We start from the raw sequence: 16,161 nt of genomic DNA, 5'->3' as shown, positions 1-16,161 counted from the left end.
CGCTCCAATACACCGGAACAAGTACGACGACGACAGTACGATGCTACAACCCTACCAACGAGTCGTGCCGAGTAACGTTGGATCATTTGATAGGCTACAACGATCGGTTAGCTTTCGGTGCGGAACTTCTCTGCGAGTGGTATCGACAGGCGACCAATGCTCAAATAGCTATCGCAGCGAGGTAGGTTCTGATTGATTTCCGGATTTTTCCGTATTTTTTCTTAGATCTATCTCTATCATCCTTCATCTGGAATTGTAGGTACACCCGAGATAAATATTCGTTCGCGGCCACCGGCTCGATGGAGGCGTTCGATTTAAGCTACTGGCGTAAGGTGAACGATAGGATACAGATAGGCTCATCACTCGCGTGTAGCCACCGGGAGGGAAAAGCCATCGGCACAATTTATTACCGGGTGGAACGGCCAGATTGCACCGTCCGGGGGCTTTTCGATTCCAACTGGTCCGTGGGATTCACTTATCAGAGGTAAGGCTTAATACCTAGTATAGATGCATATAGGCCATCCGCCTACGACGTCGAGTGGCTCTTCAGACACATTTTCCAATGCGTTATTGCCGGATGCGAAAGGATGCGCTATGTTTTTTCGGGAGTGCTTTCAGCTGCCATAGACAAACGGATGTGATAGCGTTTTTGGGTATATAAGCGTCCACCTTATTTCTTCGTTTTAATTCAGCATTTAGTTCATACATTATGGGTTCCAAAGTGAAAGACAGATTTCGCCTCTGGGTCGCCTTTAATAAACAGGCATCTGGGTTAGTGGTTCAGGAACACTACCTCGGATTCACTGACCCATGTCGTAGAGAATGACTTATTTTGAGAATCCTGTTGAAGATTTAGACAATGTACCTGGATACGATTGAACTATTTTTCTTTATGAGTATTTGGCCTGCGGTCGATTTTCCGAAATCTCTGGAACGGCCACGGTTTTTGAAGGTTTTCGAGAGGTCTTTTGAGAAAACATCGTTAACAACACCAGTCACAGGACCAACCATTCAGCGTATGCGGGCGTTGGATGCCTTTCATCTTGCCGCGATCTGACTCTGAGGTTTGGTCTCGTAAGGGTCTAGTTCAACACTGTGTGACCCCCCTCAGTACACCAGCTGGTATCAAAACTCTTTCCATATTGTTTGGACTCATAAGATAGGAGCATAACTTATAACAACAAAATCAGGATGAGCGACTTGACTCATAACATAAGCTTGGAAGTGCAGAAGATAGCAGACGGTAGTTACGAACACATTGCCGGACCAAATACGAGATTTTTCGTTTGCCGCAATGTTGCTACAGTTAGAAGCATAGCTCAAATGATATGAGTTTTGCAAAAACAACTTTTTTGCTACAAAATTCAACACAACACTTTCGATAATTCAATGAAACTCAATTTGTGGAATCTTGTCCAGTAGTTTCTGAGACATACAATGCCGAATTTTGGTGTTCATGGGCATAGACTTTTTTGCGGTCCTTAATGTGAGGAATCCTCTCCTCATTCCTGAGGTTGCATCTACGTAGCAAAGTTGTAGTAAAGTAAGCAATAATGATTAGCAAGAAGGTTGGCATGGAAGTTAGTGTAATTAACTACCGTAGATGTGTTCATTGAAAACCTTAGCGGTTCCCTATGTGTGACCTTTTACATCGATCATACTTACTCTAAAAAACAAAAAAAGCTGTGGACCATATTATTTCCCTACCAGCGTAGTGAAAAATAAAAACATTCTTTTTTCACCCATCCTCAAAAAATTCTTCAACTTAAAGGGTGATACGGTCAAAATTTGGTCAAGGGAAAACGCGTGTAAATCGGTGAAATCGTTTATTTAAAAAATCAAATTAAATTTCTTTTTCAAGTTAAATTAGTATAAAATGCAGGAAAAATATTCAGTTAGGCTTCCGCTTTTCTAAATCCGAATTGCCGGGCCTTACGCTTAACCCCTGCCATCAGATTTTGTACAGCCAGCTTGTCCACCTTCTTCACCGCAGAAAGCCAGTTCGCCTTCGTCCTTAGCAGTTTTTTTAGTTGTCTTCAGGTTCCGTTTGACAATAGCCCAGTATTTCTCAATTGGGCGGAGCTCTGGCGTGTTGGGAGGGTTCTTGTCCTTGGGAACCACCTGCACGTTGTTGGCGGCGTACCACTCTATGGCCTTTTTACCGTAATGGCAAGATGCCAAATCCGGCCAAAACAGTACTGAACAACCGTGTTTCTTCAGGAAAGGCAGCAGACGTTTATTCAAACACTTTTTCACTTAAATTTCTTGGTTGACTGCAGTGCTCAAAACTGTTGACATACTAGCATGAATGTGAAATAATTTTTCAATCACAGTATACATTTAGCTTTGAACCTGATCTCTGCTGAACATTCACAAAGCAATCTCTGAATGAAAGTCGATAAAAAGTCACTTCATTTCAAAATTTGTGACCGTGATCCTCCTAAAAATCTCAGTCATCAAAACGCTGAAATCAGTGAATTCAGTTTTTATGAAGAAGTTTGCTGTTCCAGAAGGAAGCATTTGCTTAACACTTCACTTGCTTCAGAGTTTATATTTCTATTGAGAACGAAAATGGTTACTAAACAAAAAACAGTATGAATAATCTGACTTCGACTTTGAGGAATACTAGTTTAAAGAGTTATTAATATTCTGATATTTTGTTAGGATTATTCTGAAATCGTCTGAGATTTTAAAGAAACATTAGGATATTCCAGAAAGTTTATTAGCTTTTTTTATAAAGTTGAAATGAAATTTTAGGATTTTCCTAGTGTTTGAGTATTCTTTTTTATTCTATAAGCAGCTGTATTCAAAAATGGACTTGAAAAGCTAAACATTTGAAATCCATTCACATTTTCTCAAACTGTCACGACTTTGTGGAATGACTGACTGCGGAACGAATGATGGAATAAAACAAATGTATTCACAATCGTCATGAAGTCAGTCAAAGCCAACCTGATATTTTTTCGCTGTCTGTCCTAAAAGATGGGGAAGAAAGCGTTTTCGTCTCATTCAAGTTGTATTGAGTCAAATGAAATTGACTTTTTTGAGCACTGGTTAACGGTCCCGGAAGCTATGAAAATGCTGCTTTTTAAGCCACAGGTACAGATGGCTTGCCAAACCAGATATTTCTTCGCAAACTTTGACAGTTTCATGTGCTTGAAAATATCTGCTACCTTTCCCCTTCCTTTTGCCCTATAAAACCCCTGTCCCGGAAGCTGCTTGTAGACGGCTTTGACGTAGGTTTCGTCGTCCATTACCACGCAGTCAAACTTCGTCAGCATCGTCGTGTACAGCCTTCGGGATCGCGCTTTGGCCGTCGTATTTTGTTTATCATCGCGATTTGGAGTCACTACCTTCTTGTAAGTCGATAGTCCGGCTCGTTTTTTGTGTCGATGCACGGTTGTAGACGATACACCCAGCTTTTTCGCGGCATCTCGGAAAGAGAGGTTAGGGTTTCCCCCCGATCCAGACTTCCTGGCTGTCGACAAACGTTCCCCAAACACTTTAATTACATTTGTAACGGTTGGTTTGGCAATTTTTAGCGATTTTGACAGCTTTGCGTGCGAGTAGCTCGGATTTTCGCGTTGCGCGAGCAAAATTTTGATACGCTGCTCTTCTTTCTTGGACGGCATTTTGACAACTGAAGAGTGAATTCCAAAATCAAAATAGGAGCAACATGAACATGAGCAAAATGAGGGGTGTTCAGGTTTTTTAAATGCAAAATTGAAAGAAATCCGCCAAGTTGATATTGACCAAATTTTGACCGTATCACCCTTTAATAATAGAATCACCCTTTAATAATAAATCGGGTGATCCTGAAGATGTTAATACCTATCGACCTATATCCAGTCTCAGCGGTTTTAGTAAAATATTTGAGAAATAGCTCATAACTAGAGTTCTAAGTTTTCTTAATAATAATAATGTGCTTTACAAAATGTAATAAGGGTTTAGTGCAGGTTCAAGCACCCTCATCGCAATTTCCGAACTTGTCGATTCCATAATTGAAAATATAGATTCCAAGATCATAGTTGGTGCATTATTTCTAGATTTGAAAAAGCCTTTGATACACTTAACCATGACATTTTACTGGCCAAATTAAACAAATATGGACTAAGAGGAATAGCTTACGATATTATCAGAAGTTATCTCGAAAACAGAAAACAATTTGTTGTAGTTGAAGGAGTAACTAAATATTGAACTATAAAATATAAGCATAGGCGTTCCACAAGGCAGTAACATTGGGCCATTTCTCTTCCTTCTTTATATAAATGACATAAGTAATCTTCCACTAATTGGCACAGCTAGGCTTTTCGCTGATTATACAGCTCTGTTCTATTCAGGAAAATCTGCAAGTTATATTATAGATTATTTAGATATTTCAACAGCAATTTACTCTCATTAAATTACGCTTAAACTAAATACCTAGGTATATGTTGTTTCGCTCGTCGAGGAAAGTAATACCACCACACAGGGACCCATATATGAACCAGTTTGACATACAAGAAGTGCATAGCTTCAAATACTTAGATATGGGTCATTCCATGTCAAGTGTGCATAGCGAAAAAAAAAATGCTATCGAAAATTCGCCAAACTTGGCCGAAAGACTTTCTGAGGACTACAAAATAAATCCTCAATTTTTGGGAATGATCCACCCACTTCTAGTTCCAGGACTCTCCCTTCTTTTTTTCACGATTTTGAAAAATTCATCATTTTTAAAATACTATATCTCCGGACTGAAAAATCATACCAAAATGACAAAATATGCGTTGTGTAGATTTTATTAAAATCTATCAATTGATGTTATTCATTTTTTGAAATAGTGACGTTTTAAACGTCAAAACATAGCTCTCAAAATAAAACGTTATTTTTCGCAAAGAGAGTATACTTTTTTTTTAATTTTATGATTTCATTGTTTTTTTGAGAAAATTTTACATAGGAACCAACCAAAATCCCAATATAATATTTTTTGTTTTCGAGATATGAAAGATTTAAGTTTTATAGTCCATCAAATATTTTCTTACAGTATCCCCTTAAACTTTTCGTAATCCCATTCACGATTTTCTGGACAAATTAAATTTAAAGTCAGCATACAAAAGATGTAACCTTCTAGTGAGCAGCAAATTTTTGTAAAGATAAGATGCTTGAAAAATAAAATAACACTTTTTGTTTCAATTCGTTTTGCTATTGGATAAAAATTTTATTCATTATCACAGTGTATAAAATTATTAAGCAAGAGCTTCCTTAGCGAATGCTGCAGATGAATTAATGTGAGGATTTGGTTCATTTTTTCCATAAAACTGTTAAACTTATTAACAGAAAATGTGTAAATGTCGATTATCTGCTCGTATAATTATTACCTACTAAACTTACACGAACTATGGCGATAATGGTCTAACAATACCGACTATTGTCGCACAGCATTTGTTCATTGTGTATAGCCTTTATTTATGCAAAGTAAGCACAGCTGATTTTTTTGTTGACATCGAGTGGCACTGAACAATAACATTTTTTTTTAACTGATTCACTGACCATTGTGAACGAATTGTTGACGCAACTGCTCGCTTGCTGCTACTTGCTAGTAGTTATGGATACAACTTCTAAATTTGAAGATTGCGGTTGATATATCCAGTTGCCTTCTGCTACTGCATTAGAACGGAGTTGTCTCAGTGACTTTTATTGTTAAGCTTCTAAATAGTCGGGAACAGTTTTCCGAGCATGGCAAAAGCAACGTGTTCAATTGGAAAAGAACTTCATAAGCGACGTTCAGTGGATAATTTTATCAAGAACACACGACTTTCTACCTCAAGGGAGTGGAATTTGTTCAAATTGCGGCCAGAAGTGCATAATATAAAATCTATCTGCAAAAACATTCTAACAAGTTCGTTAAATTGTATCCTGTTTCGCAAAATGCTGCTTATGTTGAATGTTTTCGAATCAGAATAACATTGACTGGAAGGTTTGAAGCATCTGTGGCAATCAGAGGAATTCGTTCGTTTCACGCCGCAATCCCTTTAGATGCTGGAAAAATTGCATTGAAAACATTTTCAAGCTACACGGAATTTTATATATTCAATGTATGCAAAAAGAAAAACAATCTAAAGATGATTTAACTTGCAGTGTTGGAACGAAAAAAAAGAAGAAACAAAATAGATATATTTCAAATAAAAATATTTCATAAACCGAAAATATTGTTTTCCTTTCATTCAAAATGTTATTTCAAATTTTCTTTAGTTATAAAACAAATCATGAAAACAAAAAATCTGTTCAAGCATGGAAGATTTCACTAAAAATTTCGACGATTGATGCACTCTAGTGAAACCACTGAGTTCTGCTAGTAAATGGTTTGGGATTTTGGTTGGTTCTTACGTAAAATTTTCTCAATAAAACAATGAAATAATAAAATTCAAGAAAAAAATATACTCTCCTTGGAAAAAATAACGTTTAATTTTTAGAGCTATGTTTTGACGTTTGAAACGTCACTATTTCAAAAAATGAATAACATCAATTGATAGATTTTAATAAAATCTACACAACGCATATTTTGTCATTTTGGTATGATTTTTCAGTCCGGAGATAAGGTATTTTAAAAATGATGAATTTTTCAAAATCGTGAAAAAAAGAAGGGAGGGTCCTGGAACGAGGGATGGGCAGATCATTCCCAAAAATTGAGGGTTTATTTTGTAGGCCTCAGAAAGTCTTTCGGCCAAGTTTGGCGAATTTTCGATAGCATTTTTTTCGCTGTGCACACTTGACATGGAATGACCCATGTTTATTTGACAATACTCTTTCGTGGAAAAGTCATAACAAAATTTAGAAAAAAGAATTTCATCTCTCTGTGGAGTGCTCTAGAGATTAAAACACTTTGTTCCTCAAAATGTTCTGTTGAAATTTTACCATGTATTCATCCACTCAGTATTACACTATCTCATATCAATTTGGGGGAGAGCATCTCAATCACATTTACAAAAACTACAATCTCTGCAAAACAGGTGTTTAAAAAATATTACAGGCTTCCCATGCTATATCCAACTAAACTCATTTACTCTTCCAGTTCTCATAACATTTTATCTTTAGTAGATCTTTGTGATTTCCAAACCATAATGTATGTTAGCTTAGCTTAGCTTAGCTTGATTGACTACTCACATCCACCTTAAGTCATTGAAATCGAAATGCCGTTATGAATTCGGATATAAATGATATAAACTTCTTGCTTTCCATAGTTTGTTCCACCATAATAGTACTAAAGCATTTCGAATTCCATAACCGCTGGTGTGGCTCAGTATTTAGAATGAATTCTACATCACCAATGGTTGCTACTCCGTGATTGACCGAGGCCATCAATTTTGCCCAGAGGTCAAAAGAATGGTGTCTGGGATTGACAACACATTCACAATGAACAAAACTGATGCTCTCTCTTTATACATCAATAACGGCGCCGGCCACGTCCTAGTAGTCAATAGATAGAGAGGAAAATAAGAGAAAGGGATGATAGAATGTAAAATTATGCTCTAGGACCGAGGTTACCTCTGCATCCTAGCAAAAAAATTTGTTGTAGGGATGGGGGAAAAGGGATATGATCAGGAGACACCTTTGACAAGTGTACAGATCTTAGTAAACCTATTCCTCGGTGCTTTCAATGTTTTTTAACTCTACACAACACAACATTAAATCAAGAGACATATACATCAGTTAACGGGAAAATCATAAAACTTATTGTGAATAACATATATTGGCCCACTAGCGTAACAATCTCCTTTTATCTCATTGTCTTAGAGTTCTATTTTTATTAGTTATTTCGATTAGTCGAATTTCAAAACCCTCGAAGTAAAAAAAAACAGTCTAATTAGCAACTAACAAGAAAGCTCAGCTCTAACAATGCAATGTTAGGCAATCAAATACAATATCTCAAAAAAAAAAAAAAAAAAAGAATAAAACTAAAATCTCCTCTAACATAAAATGCTAAGAGCGTATTAATCTCAGAACCTCGAATCTGTTGGATCTTAAACACGATATACTCTGATTTGATATTCTAAATCAAAAGTTTCTCTTTTCCTATCAGGACCAATACAAAGTTTAAAGAAAAGGTTTTGTTTCCTGTTACCATGAAAATTGCTCTAACATGGATCAAATATTGGCAAATTGAGGTTTTCGTTGGAGAAGCATTACTGACTGCGTAAATATCTAAGGGTTACTATCAGTTTCACAGGTGATTCTTCCGTTACGAATATAGACTTAAAACATGTTCGCGGAAAAGGAAGTTTGAGTTCAGCTAAATTGTATGCAAACCTACTGCACCGGCACATTGATCCGAAAAAAAAAATTAAACTTTCGTGCAAATCACAATGTATGAATCATAGAATTATTTACTTGCGTGAAAGTTGTCATTGAATCTGCATTTTGTACCCGGTGTTCCTCTTGTCACGATAAACCTCATCCCGTTCACAAATAGTACATATTTGCCTTCCATGTTTTGCTCGATATTTTTTGTTTTCATTCAATTTACCAAGAGATACTTTCGCAGTTTATAAAAGCCAAAGATAGTTAAAATTGCCACCAAAAACACAACACAAGGTAAAAAAAAGTATCATAATTACATAGAAAGGTACTTATCTTAATTAATCAATGATCCTCTTGTAGATCAATGACTTTGCCGGAAAAATGATGGTCTTGCGCCAATTCGGAGAGGGTCGCAGAAATCCCTTGGATTCAGTCAGTTGGAACATCATTGATGGGATTAAAAGTACATTTTCATCATTTTCACTGGCAACTATTAATAATTGCTAAGCAGGAACCACAATTATCCAAAAAATAACATTTATTTAAGAGAGAAAATTTTGGCAGCAAAAAAAAACACACCCGTCACAAAAAGTCACAGCCTACCGAGTCCATTTCCAAACCATAATGTATGTTTTCGATAATCTGCACTCATCAAATGTCAAATACCAACCAAAACCTGACCTTTATTACTGGAGTAAGAACACACAACACCCACCGTTTGAATTATTTGCAACGTTGTCGGTCGATAACTACTTTAGGACAGAGAAAAATTTCCTTCATAGGACCAACAAAATACAACAACTTAACCAATGAATTGAAAGAAATAAATAGTCGCCCAACTTTCAAAATAAAATTGCTTCAAATATTTAAAGAAAAACTTAGTCGATAAAACAAGTCGAACAAAGCTAGTCTTAAGAATTTTTTAAATTGTAGCGTTAATCCTTTGTAAATTTTAGTTTAGATGTAGAATGTTTTTAAAAAAATGTTTTTTGTATAATTTTAAGTGAATCTCTAAAAAAGAAATCTCTTTCCATTGAGATTCATAGTTGTAAGTTAGTTAAATTAGTATCGTCACATTTTCTCGCACTAGATTATTAACATTTTGAGTTCTCAGCATGAGTAAAATTTGGCTCGCGTTTTTAGTTTAATATTTCTTTGTTCAATTGCTGTCAGACGTGCTGAGAACAGTAGCGTCCATTACCAGGGGGCTCAATCGAGCTTTTTTGTGTGGTGGAGTGTGGTGGGTCGCTCCAAAAAAAAAACTCCTTTGCCGGGACAGCGAACGACGGCTCAATCGTTAATACTCAAACAAGGTGTAAGGCCCTGTAAGAATTTATCACTGCGAAGATGTTCGCGAAACATTCCTCCGGAAAAAGGCTTAGAGAGGTGTATGGTGAACTGTAGATAGCTACGAATCGACTTTTAGAGTGTCAACGTTCGGTGATTAGTGAGGCGGCTTTAGTGCCCCCCCCCCCCCCTAAATAGTCCCGACGAAGCGCAGCTCAGAGAGTCCAACTCCATGGGCGAAATAATTCACGAGCTGACGGTAAAATATTGTAGTGATAGGAGAACCAAAAGAATTAACTATAAGGGGGCTAGAATCTTGTAGTCACTAGGCAGTCATTGGTCCAAAAGCAAAGATGCAAGGTCAAAGTTTTCAATAAAGAAGTCTGTGCTGAATAGAGTGTCTGTCCCATGATTCCCCGGTCGGGAATTCTACTTAGTAGAAGCTAGTCAGCTCGCCATGTTTTCCGGAATATGTAAATCGTTTACCACATGCTCGGGTTAACACCTTACGGAGAAACACCGAAATCCGGCACTCTATATCTCAGAAATCATTGAACCAAATTATACAAATTAAGCTGCTTTGAGTTACGGCAAGTTTTGTGTTCAATTTTGTCGAAGTCAAATGATTAAAAAAAATACAATATTTGAGCTATGTTTCTGAGTGTAGCACACTTGCGGCGAGCAAGAAAACGAGATATCGTATTTGATCCGCAATTTGTTAAGACAACATGCTACATTAGACTGAGTCGATTTAGGATCATTTTTTAATTTATCAAACCCTGGGGTCTAAAAAGCTTTGTTTTGGTTCAAAACTCATCCACGATTTTTTGCAGAATTTTGAAGTAACGTTTACATGAGTAAAGGTATGTACCTCGTTTGGCACCCAGTGTTATAATAGCTAATTGAATTTTTAATAATTTAAAATAGTTTCAAATAATTGACAGAATTTAATTAGGTTGAAAAATTCAACAAAAACTCCATGACCATATATGGGCCAAGGTTGCCGAAATAAAATCTGTGTTTTGACGAAAAAAATTCTGATTTTCTGTGATTTTTCACAAAAATTCTGTGACAATTTTCTGTGATGGCTTTTCCATTAATTTCATTCAAAAGTCATGTCAAATTGCGTCTTTTTTACATTTTACTTAAGAAAAATCAATTAACATTATTAATTTGATCAAATTTCTCCAACTCACAGATAATTATCCAACATTTGAATTGACATAAAAAACTAATTTTGAAAAAACGTCCAAAATTGTAAAATTCTGTAAAATCTGTGAATATTCTTAAAATTCTGGGTTCTGTGACACAGATTCTGTGATGAAATTTGGCACAAAATTTTGTGAAATTATAGATTTTTCTATGATTTCGTCAACCTTGATATGAGCTCGAATGCAGTATAACAGGCATGTGAAACTGGGGGTTAATGTAAATGTTCGTATCCATCCCGTATTGAACAGCAAAACATAAAATGATACCGATGTAAGCCGCTTGCGGAAGTCAAATTTAGAATAACTAAGTTAACTAGAATTGTGCTACTGTGTACAGTCGATCTGCTCAAAGATTTTCTGTAAAGTAGTGTACGTTTACCAACTTTTTTTCAATTTTTTTTTCTAAATAAGACCTTTTCTTCTAGATTCCACATAAAGATTTTCAAATAGGTATTAGTACAAAATTCAACATGCCGTTTGTCTATGGTCAAAAATCACCTTTTTCGCAAAAACTCTCGCATTCCGAATAAAGCTGCCAACATATAACTTTGGCTTTCGAAACCTATTTGCGGGTGTCATATCCGTACCGCAAACATACAACGAAAGCCCACCGGAAGATGTGTCTGATTCCAATTGGTTTCTTTTTTTTTGTGTTCGTTTGAAGCCGCTATTGCCGCTATTCCATTAATTCTAAATTGATTTCTTCTCTTCCGGTTTGTGCCATTTCCCCCACTCCTGCACCGTACGGCTTCCCGGCTGCTGACCGATGGATCTCTCGGAAACGTACTTTTTCCCCCATTATTTTTGGCCGGAATCACATACACGTCCGGAATTGAAATCTGCCCACAACTCGCGCACGTCACACACCTACACACGGACTTCTCCGCACGTGTGCCGTTATGGGGGTGGCCAAACGTTCGTCACGGCCACAGGAGGTTGAAACAGATGCCGATCAATGCCGGCATCAGTCTATTATTCTGCATCCCGAAAAACACCTTTCAGGGTGGGTTTAAAATTGATTTAGACTCTAATTTGCAGTGACCGATTGAAGTGGTTTCGATGTTCGGGGTTTCTATGATTCTGTTTTTTTGGAGGTTTTTGGATTCTGGGAAGTAGCTTGCAAAATGACCGGAAGGACATGAAGAACGATCGGATAAGCTGTGAAAAAGTTCGTCATGAGCAGCGATTATCGCACGCCAATCGAACTGCTGATGCTGATGCGGTATCCAAATATAAGGGAATCAATAAATAAATTAAGCCTCCATGCGAAATTTGGGCGGCAGTGAATGACGGATTATTTTTATCTTCGATGTACTTTTAAATTTCGGATTCAATAAAGTCGTAGCACTTATTTTTTTCAATTGATTGAAAATTTTCCATTCGTTTGAAAATAAAGAACAGGTGAGTTTTTTATGCGTTTATTCGACAACAAGTTTCATTATTTTATCAAATTTAATAAAAACATGATCTAATACACAACACCAAAAAACTTTTCACATGAATGCTACATGAAAATATACATAGATTTTTGCCACCATGAAAATCATGTGAATTTCAGATACCAAACCGAGCTCGCTTGGTAAGCGAATTCTACTCGAAGCGTACGAGGGGAGGGAGGGGAGAGGGGATTTGCTCTGCTACATGCGATACAGTAGATGTCTAAAAAAATATAAACGTAGTGACTCATATAACTCGATAACTTTTTATCTACACTTACGTTATTTACAAACATCTCACTTCACTTTAACTTCAACTTCAATTTTACTTTACGATTCCGTCAAGAAAATTTTGTTCGGTGCGCCAACTGAATTGACAATACTTACGAAAAAACTGTCGCAAAACACCAAAAAAGTTTCGATTTGTGAGCTGATAGCTCTTAAATTCAAGCCATATTAAGAACTTCATTATTTCACATAGATATTGCGTGAACGATCCATTCAGAGTTATGTAAACATTACATACAGGATTTTAGGATCTAAATTTTAGGATAAAATTTAGGATACACCAGATATTTCTAAACTTTGCGAATCACTCGATATTCTCGAAAATTGAATGTGCCTTTGTTTTGACAACATTAAACTATGTAAATTTCAAGTAAAAATCAAGTGAATTTTTATAAACTCCTAAGTGTTTCATGTAAATCAAGCAAAAACTCAACTTGAAAATCCAGGTGAATTCAACGTTCCTTTTTCGGCTGAGTGTAGATTTCAATTAATTCTCATTCGAAAACTAACTTCATTCTTATTATTATTCCAATTCCTAGAACAAAATGTCACATGTTTTGACTCTCTCGAAAGGCAATTTCACCAAAACAATGTAGATACGCTAATCTCAACGCCAATTATTTGCATACGCATGAATTGATACGCTCCGCTAGCCACAAAGTTTATATCCAGCCCCAACATTCTGCCGCCAAACCCCCGTCGCAGAAAATCATTCAACTGTGTGCCAGATTGAATCAGCAGTTTAAACCCAACCAGAATAAATGTCCGTCCGCTTGTCCACCCACGCGACGTTCAATCACACGAATGAATAATTGGAAAATCGACTCATGAATCTGATACGACACTGATTTGATTGAATAGCAGCATCCATTCAACCCGAACATTGATATCGGGTTTGTTTTTGGGGATGTTTTCCGTTGCCGCTGAATGGGGTTTATTAGAGTTGAATGAATAATTTTTCACTGATTTAACCGAAAGAGGTAGGTATGAAAGAATGAGTTTGGAAATTATATGAAGCGAGAAATGATGAAACGAATTCCATCTCAAGTAAATGTTGTGCCATGTACCTTTAAACTCTTTAAATTTGACTACAATAATCTCTAGAAAAAAACAAAAAAATACAAAATTGGGAAACACCACGTTAAGTGAAAAGAAACCTAAATAAATTCCTGTTCCCTGCGCTAGCCATTTACAGTCAGGGTTATCACTTTAATTAGGCTTTAGGGTTAGCCTTTAACAGTGCCACTTGAACGTCTTCAACTTACATAAGGAGCTGGTTGTAAGCTTGCATGCCTAAGCGCTGTGCCTGATAAAAACCGACATCGAGATGGTCAAGCTGGGCAAACTTGTATGGTGAAATTAAGGGATCTGCTTAAAGGACTACGAATGAAAACAAGATGTATTTGCCAAAAGCATAATACTAAACTTCATTTTAACATTTTAATTGATTTTATTTACAGTCCATACACAAATGCCCGCACCTTGGCCTTAATTCCGGCCGTAAGATTCTGCACATCCTGTGAATCAACCGGTTTTTGCAAGTAAACCCATACTTACTTCAGTTCCTCGACTGTCTTCACTACCTTAGGTCGTTTAAGAAGGTGCTGCTTCATAATCGCCCAGTACTTCTCGATGGGGAGGAGCTCCGGAGTGTTGGGAGGGTTGAACATTTTCAGCACGAAATTGACCTTATTGTCCGCATACCACTTCAGCACGTCCTTGGAGTAGTGGCATGAAGCCAAATCCGGCCAGAAGATTGTTTCCGCTTCTGGAGGCACTCTTTCATGTACACTAGACTGCCCCAAATTTGTATGGGAAATTCAAAACCTGTGAAATGTGCAACGGGAGGCAGTTGGGCGTGGGAGTAATCAAGGTGCTAAGCGGATGATTTAGATGCGCCACTCCGAAGAGACCATCCCCCTGTTTAGTGCTTGCCCGGCCAAGAGACCCAACAATAGGGTGGGTGTATTTTGTATGGCCCTGGATTACCGATCACCCCACTGTTCCTCAAACCGTCGACTCCAACCAAAAACCTCTGAACAAGCTACTTGGAAAATAATAACAACTTCGAAGATAAGGTCTTTGTTGGTCACAAAAATACCAACGCAAAAAGAAAATCAATTTTCTCAAAAATCCTCATTCGACCCACTTTACCCGAACAAATTCCTTAGGACCGCTTAGGAGGGAGAATTGGGGGCTGAAAAACATCGGAAGTCAACCCAATCTTCCAGTAAAAACAACGAAACCCGAAAAAAACGAAATCTTCAACTCATAAATAAAAGCTACTGCAACAAAGTTTCATTTGACTTGTAGATCTACTATATTAAGCCATCAGAATAGTTTGTGGTTAGTGGGTGGATTTACATTTAAGATTTTCGATTTTCCTACTACTAGCTGCTACATTTCAGTTTGGGTGTTTCCCCCTAACTCTAAGCGCTCGCAAGCGCTTCCTGGCTTATTGAATTTCCCTCAGATTTAACGGTGGTAGAGTGCTATTTTCAGAATGGCCAATCTAAGAATTTTTCCTAGGAAATTCTCATAGTGCGATTTTTGGGGTTTGGTTATGGTGGGTTCAATTAGTTAACGATCGTTATGTCATCATCAAATTTACATCCGGATCGATCTCAGATCCGCTCAACGAGTTTGGTGGAGTTGCAAAGCAACACAAAAAATTGTAAATTCAACGGGATTCGAACTCGTGATCTCACGATTGCTGGGTTCGAATACTGCAGCGACCCAACCGACTGAGCTATCGCAGTTGGTTGATCACTTGATGACCTAGATAGGTAGAAGAAAATGCTGCGGTTGATTTGGATCATGAGTACTCACTCGTTTGTCAGTTGCTCAAACCTTATTTTTACCCGGAAGAAGCTCGGTTTCCGGGAAAATCCTGGTCGTGGGTTCTCCTGGTGATGGATTCTCTAAGCTGCTCAGCTGCCGTCTCGCGTATGCCGCTTCGCCGAACCTACGGTGTTCTTGTCGGTCGAAACATACCACGTGTTGTTGGGTGGCTCTCGCAAGTCGGTATCGCTTTCCTATGGACTTGTCGTACGGAATTGCAGGACAATCGGCACCTCCAGTGATCTGAGAATACAATTAATTGAACCACTACGCACTTTCATCTCAATTAAAAACCAATTACCCTTTCTTCAAATTCTGATCGCACTAGAAAAACTAGCACTAATATGGGATGCACTCGGAGGGAAAACTGAGGGAAAAAAGTAACTTTTAATACTTGTTGAAGACCTAGTTGATTTTTAAATTAGTACCTTTTTGTACTAATGCACGCGCGAATATACAAATTATTTCCGATCCTTCCTGCTTCACAGTCCAAAGAAAAGTGGACGAGAAAAGAATCAGCCCTCAGATCAAACTGGTTATTGATCTTCGTGACCGGAACTACGTAATTATTAGCGAACTAATAATTACGAAATTCCCCGAAGAAAATATCTTCTTATTAGAATTGTTTTCCTTTCACCCATCCGAAATCAAACCTCCTATCTCGGGTCTAAGTTCGGGTGGAGCGATATCGACAAGCAGGTTCACCACTACATTCATACTATCCCCGTGCTGGGGTTGTTGACCGGGCGCCTACCAACCAGTTGGTGATAACAGGCTTCACCTAAAACCATACGCTAGCGATCACACCCCAGTTGCTAAAA

At 37.5% G+C, this 16,161-nt stretch overlaps 1 protein-coding gene across 1 annotated transcript; it reads left to right on the top strand.

Annotated features, from left to right (window-relative positions):
• Positions 1 to 5: 5 nt before the first annotated feature.
• LOC129753312 (mitochondrial import receptor subunit TOM40 homolog 2-like) lies at positions 6 to 12,136 on the top strand (the record flags this gene model as incomplete). Its single annotated transcript, XM_055749113.1, has 3 exons — positions 6 to 181; positions 260 to 484; positions 11,708 to 12,136. Coding segments are annotated over 3 exons (510 nt in total), but the record flags the coding sequence as incomplete, so codon positions are not given.
• Positions 12,137 to 16,161: the final 4,025 nt, after the last annotated feature.

Source organism: Uranotaenia lowii, chromosome 3 (assembly GCF_029784155.1).
Source record: "Uranotaenia lowii strain MFRU-FL chromosome 3, ASM2978415v1, whole genome shotgun sequence".
Taxonomy (NCBI): Eukaryota; Metazoa; Arthropoda; class Insecta; order Diptera; family Culicidae; genus Uranotaenia; species Uranotaenia lowii.
Note: the sequence above shows the minus strand (reverse complement) of the source record. Positions and strands in the feature narration are given on the sequence as shown.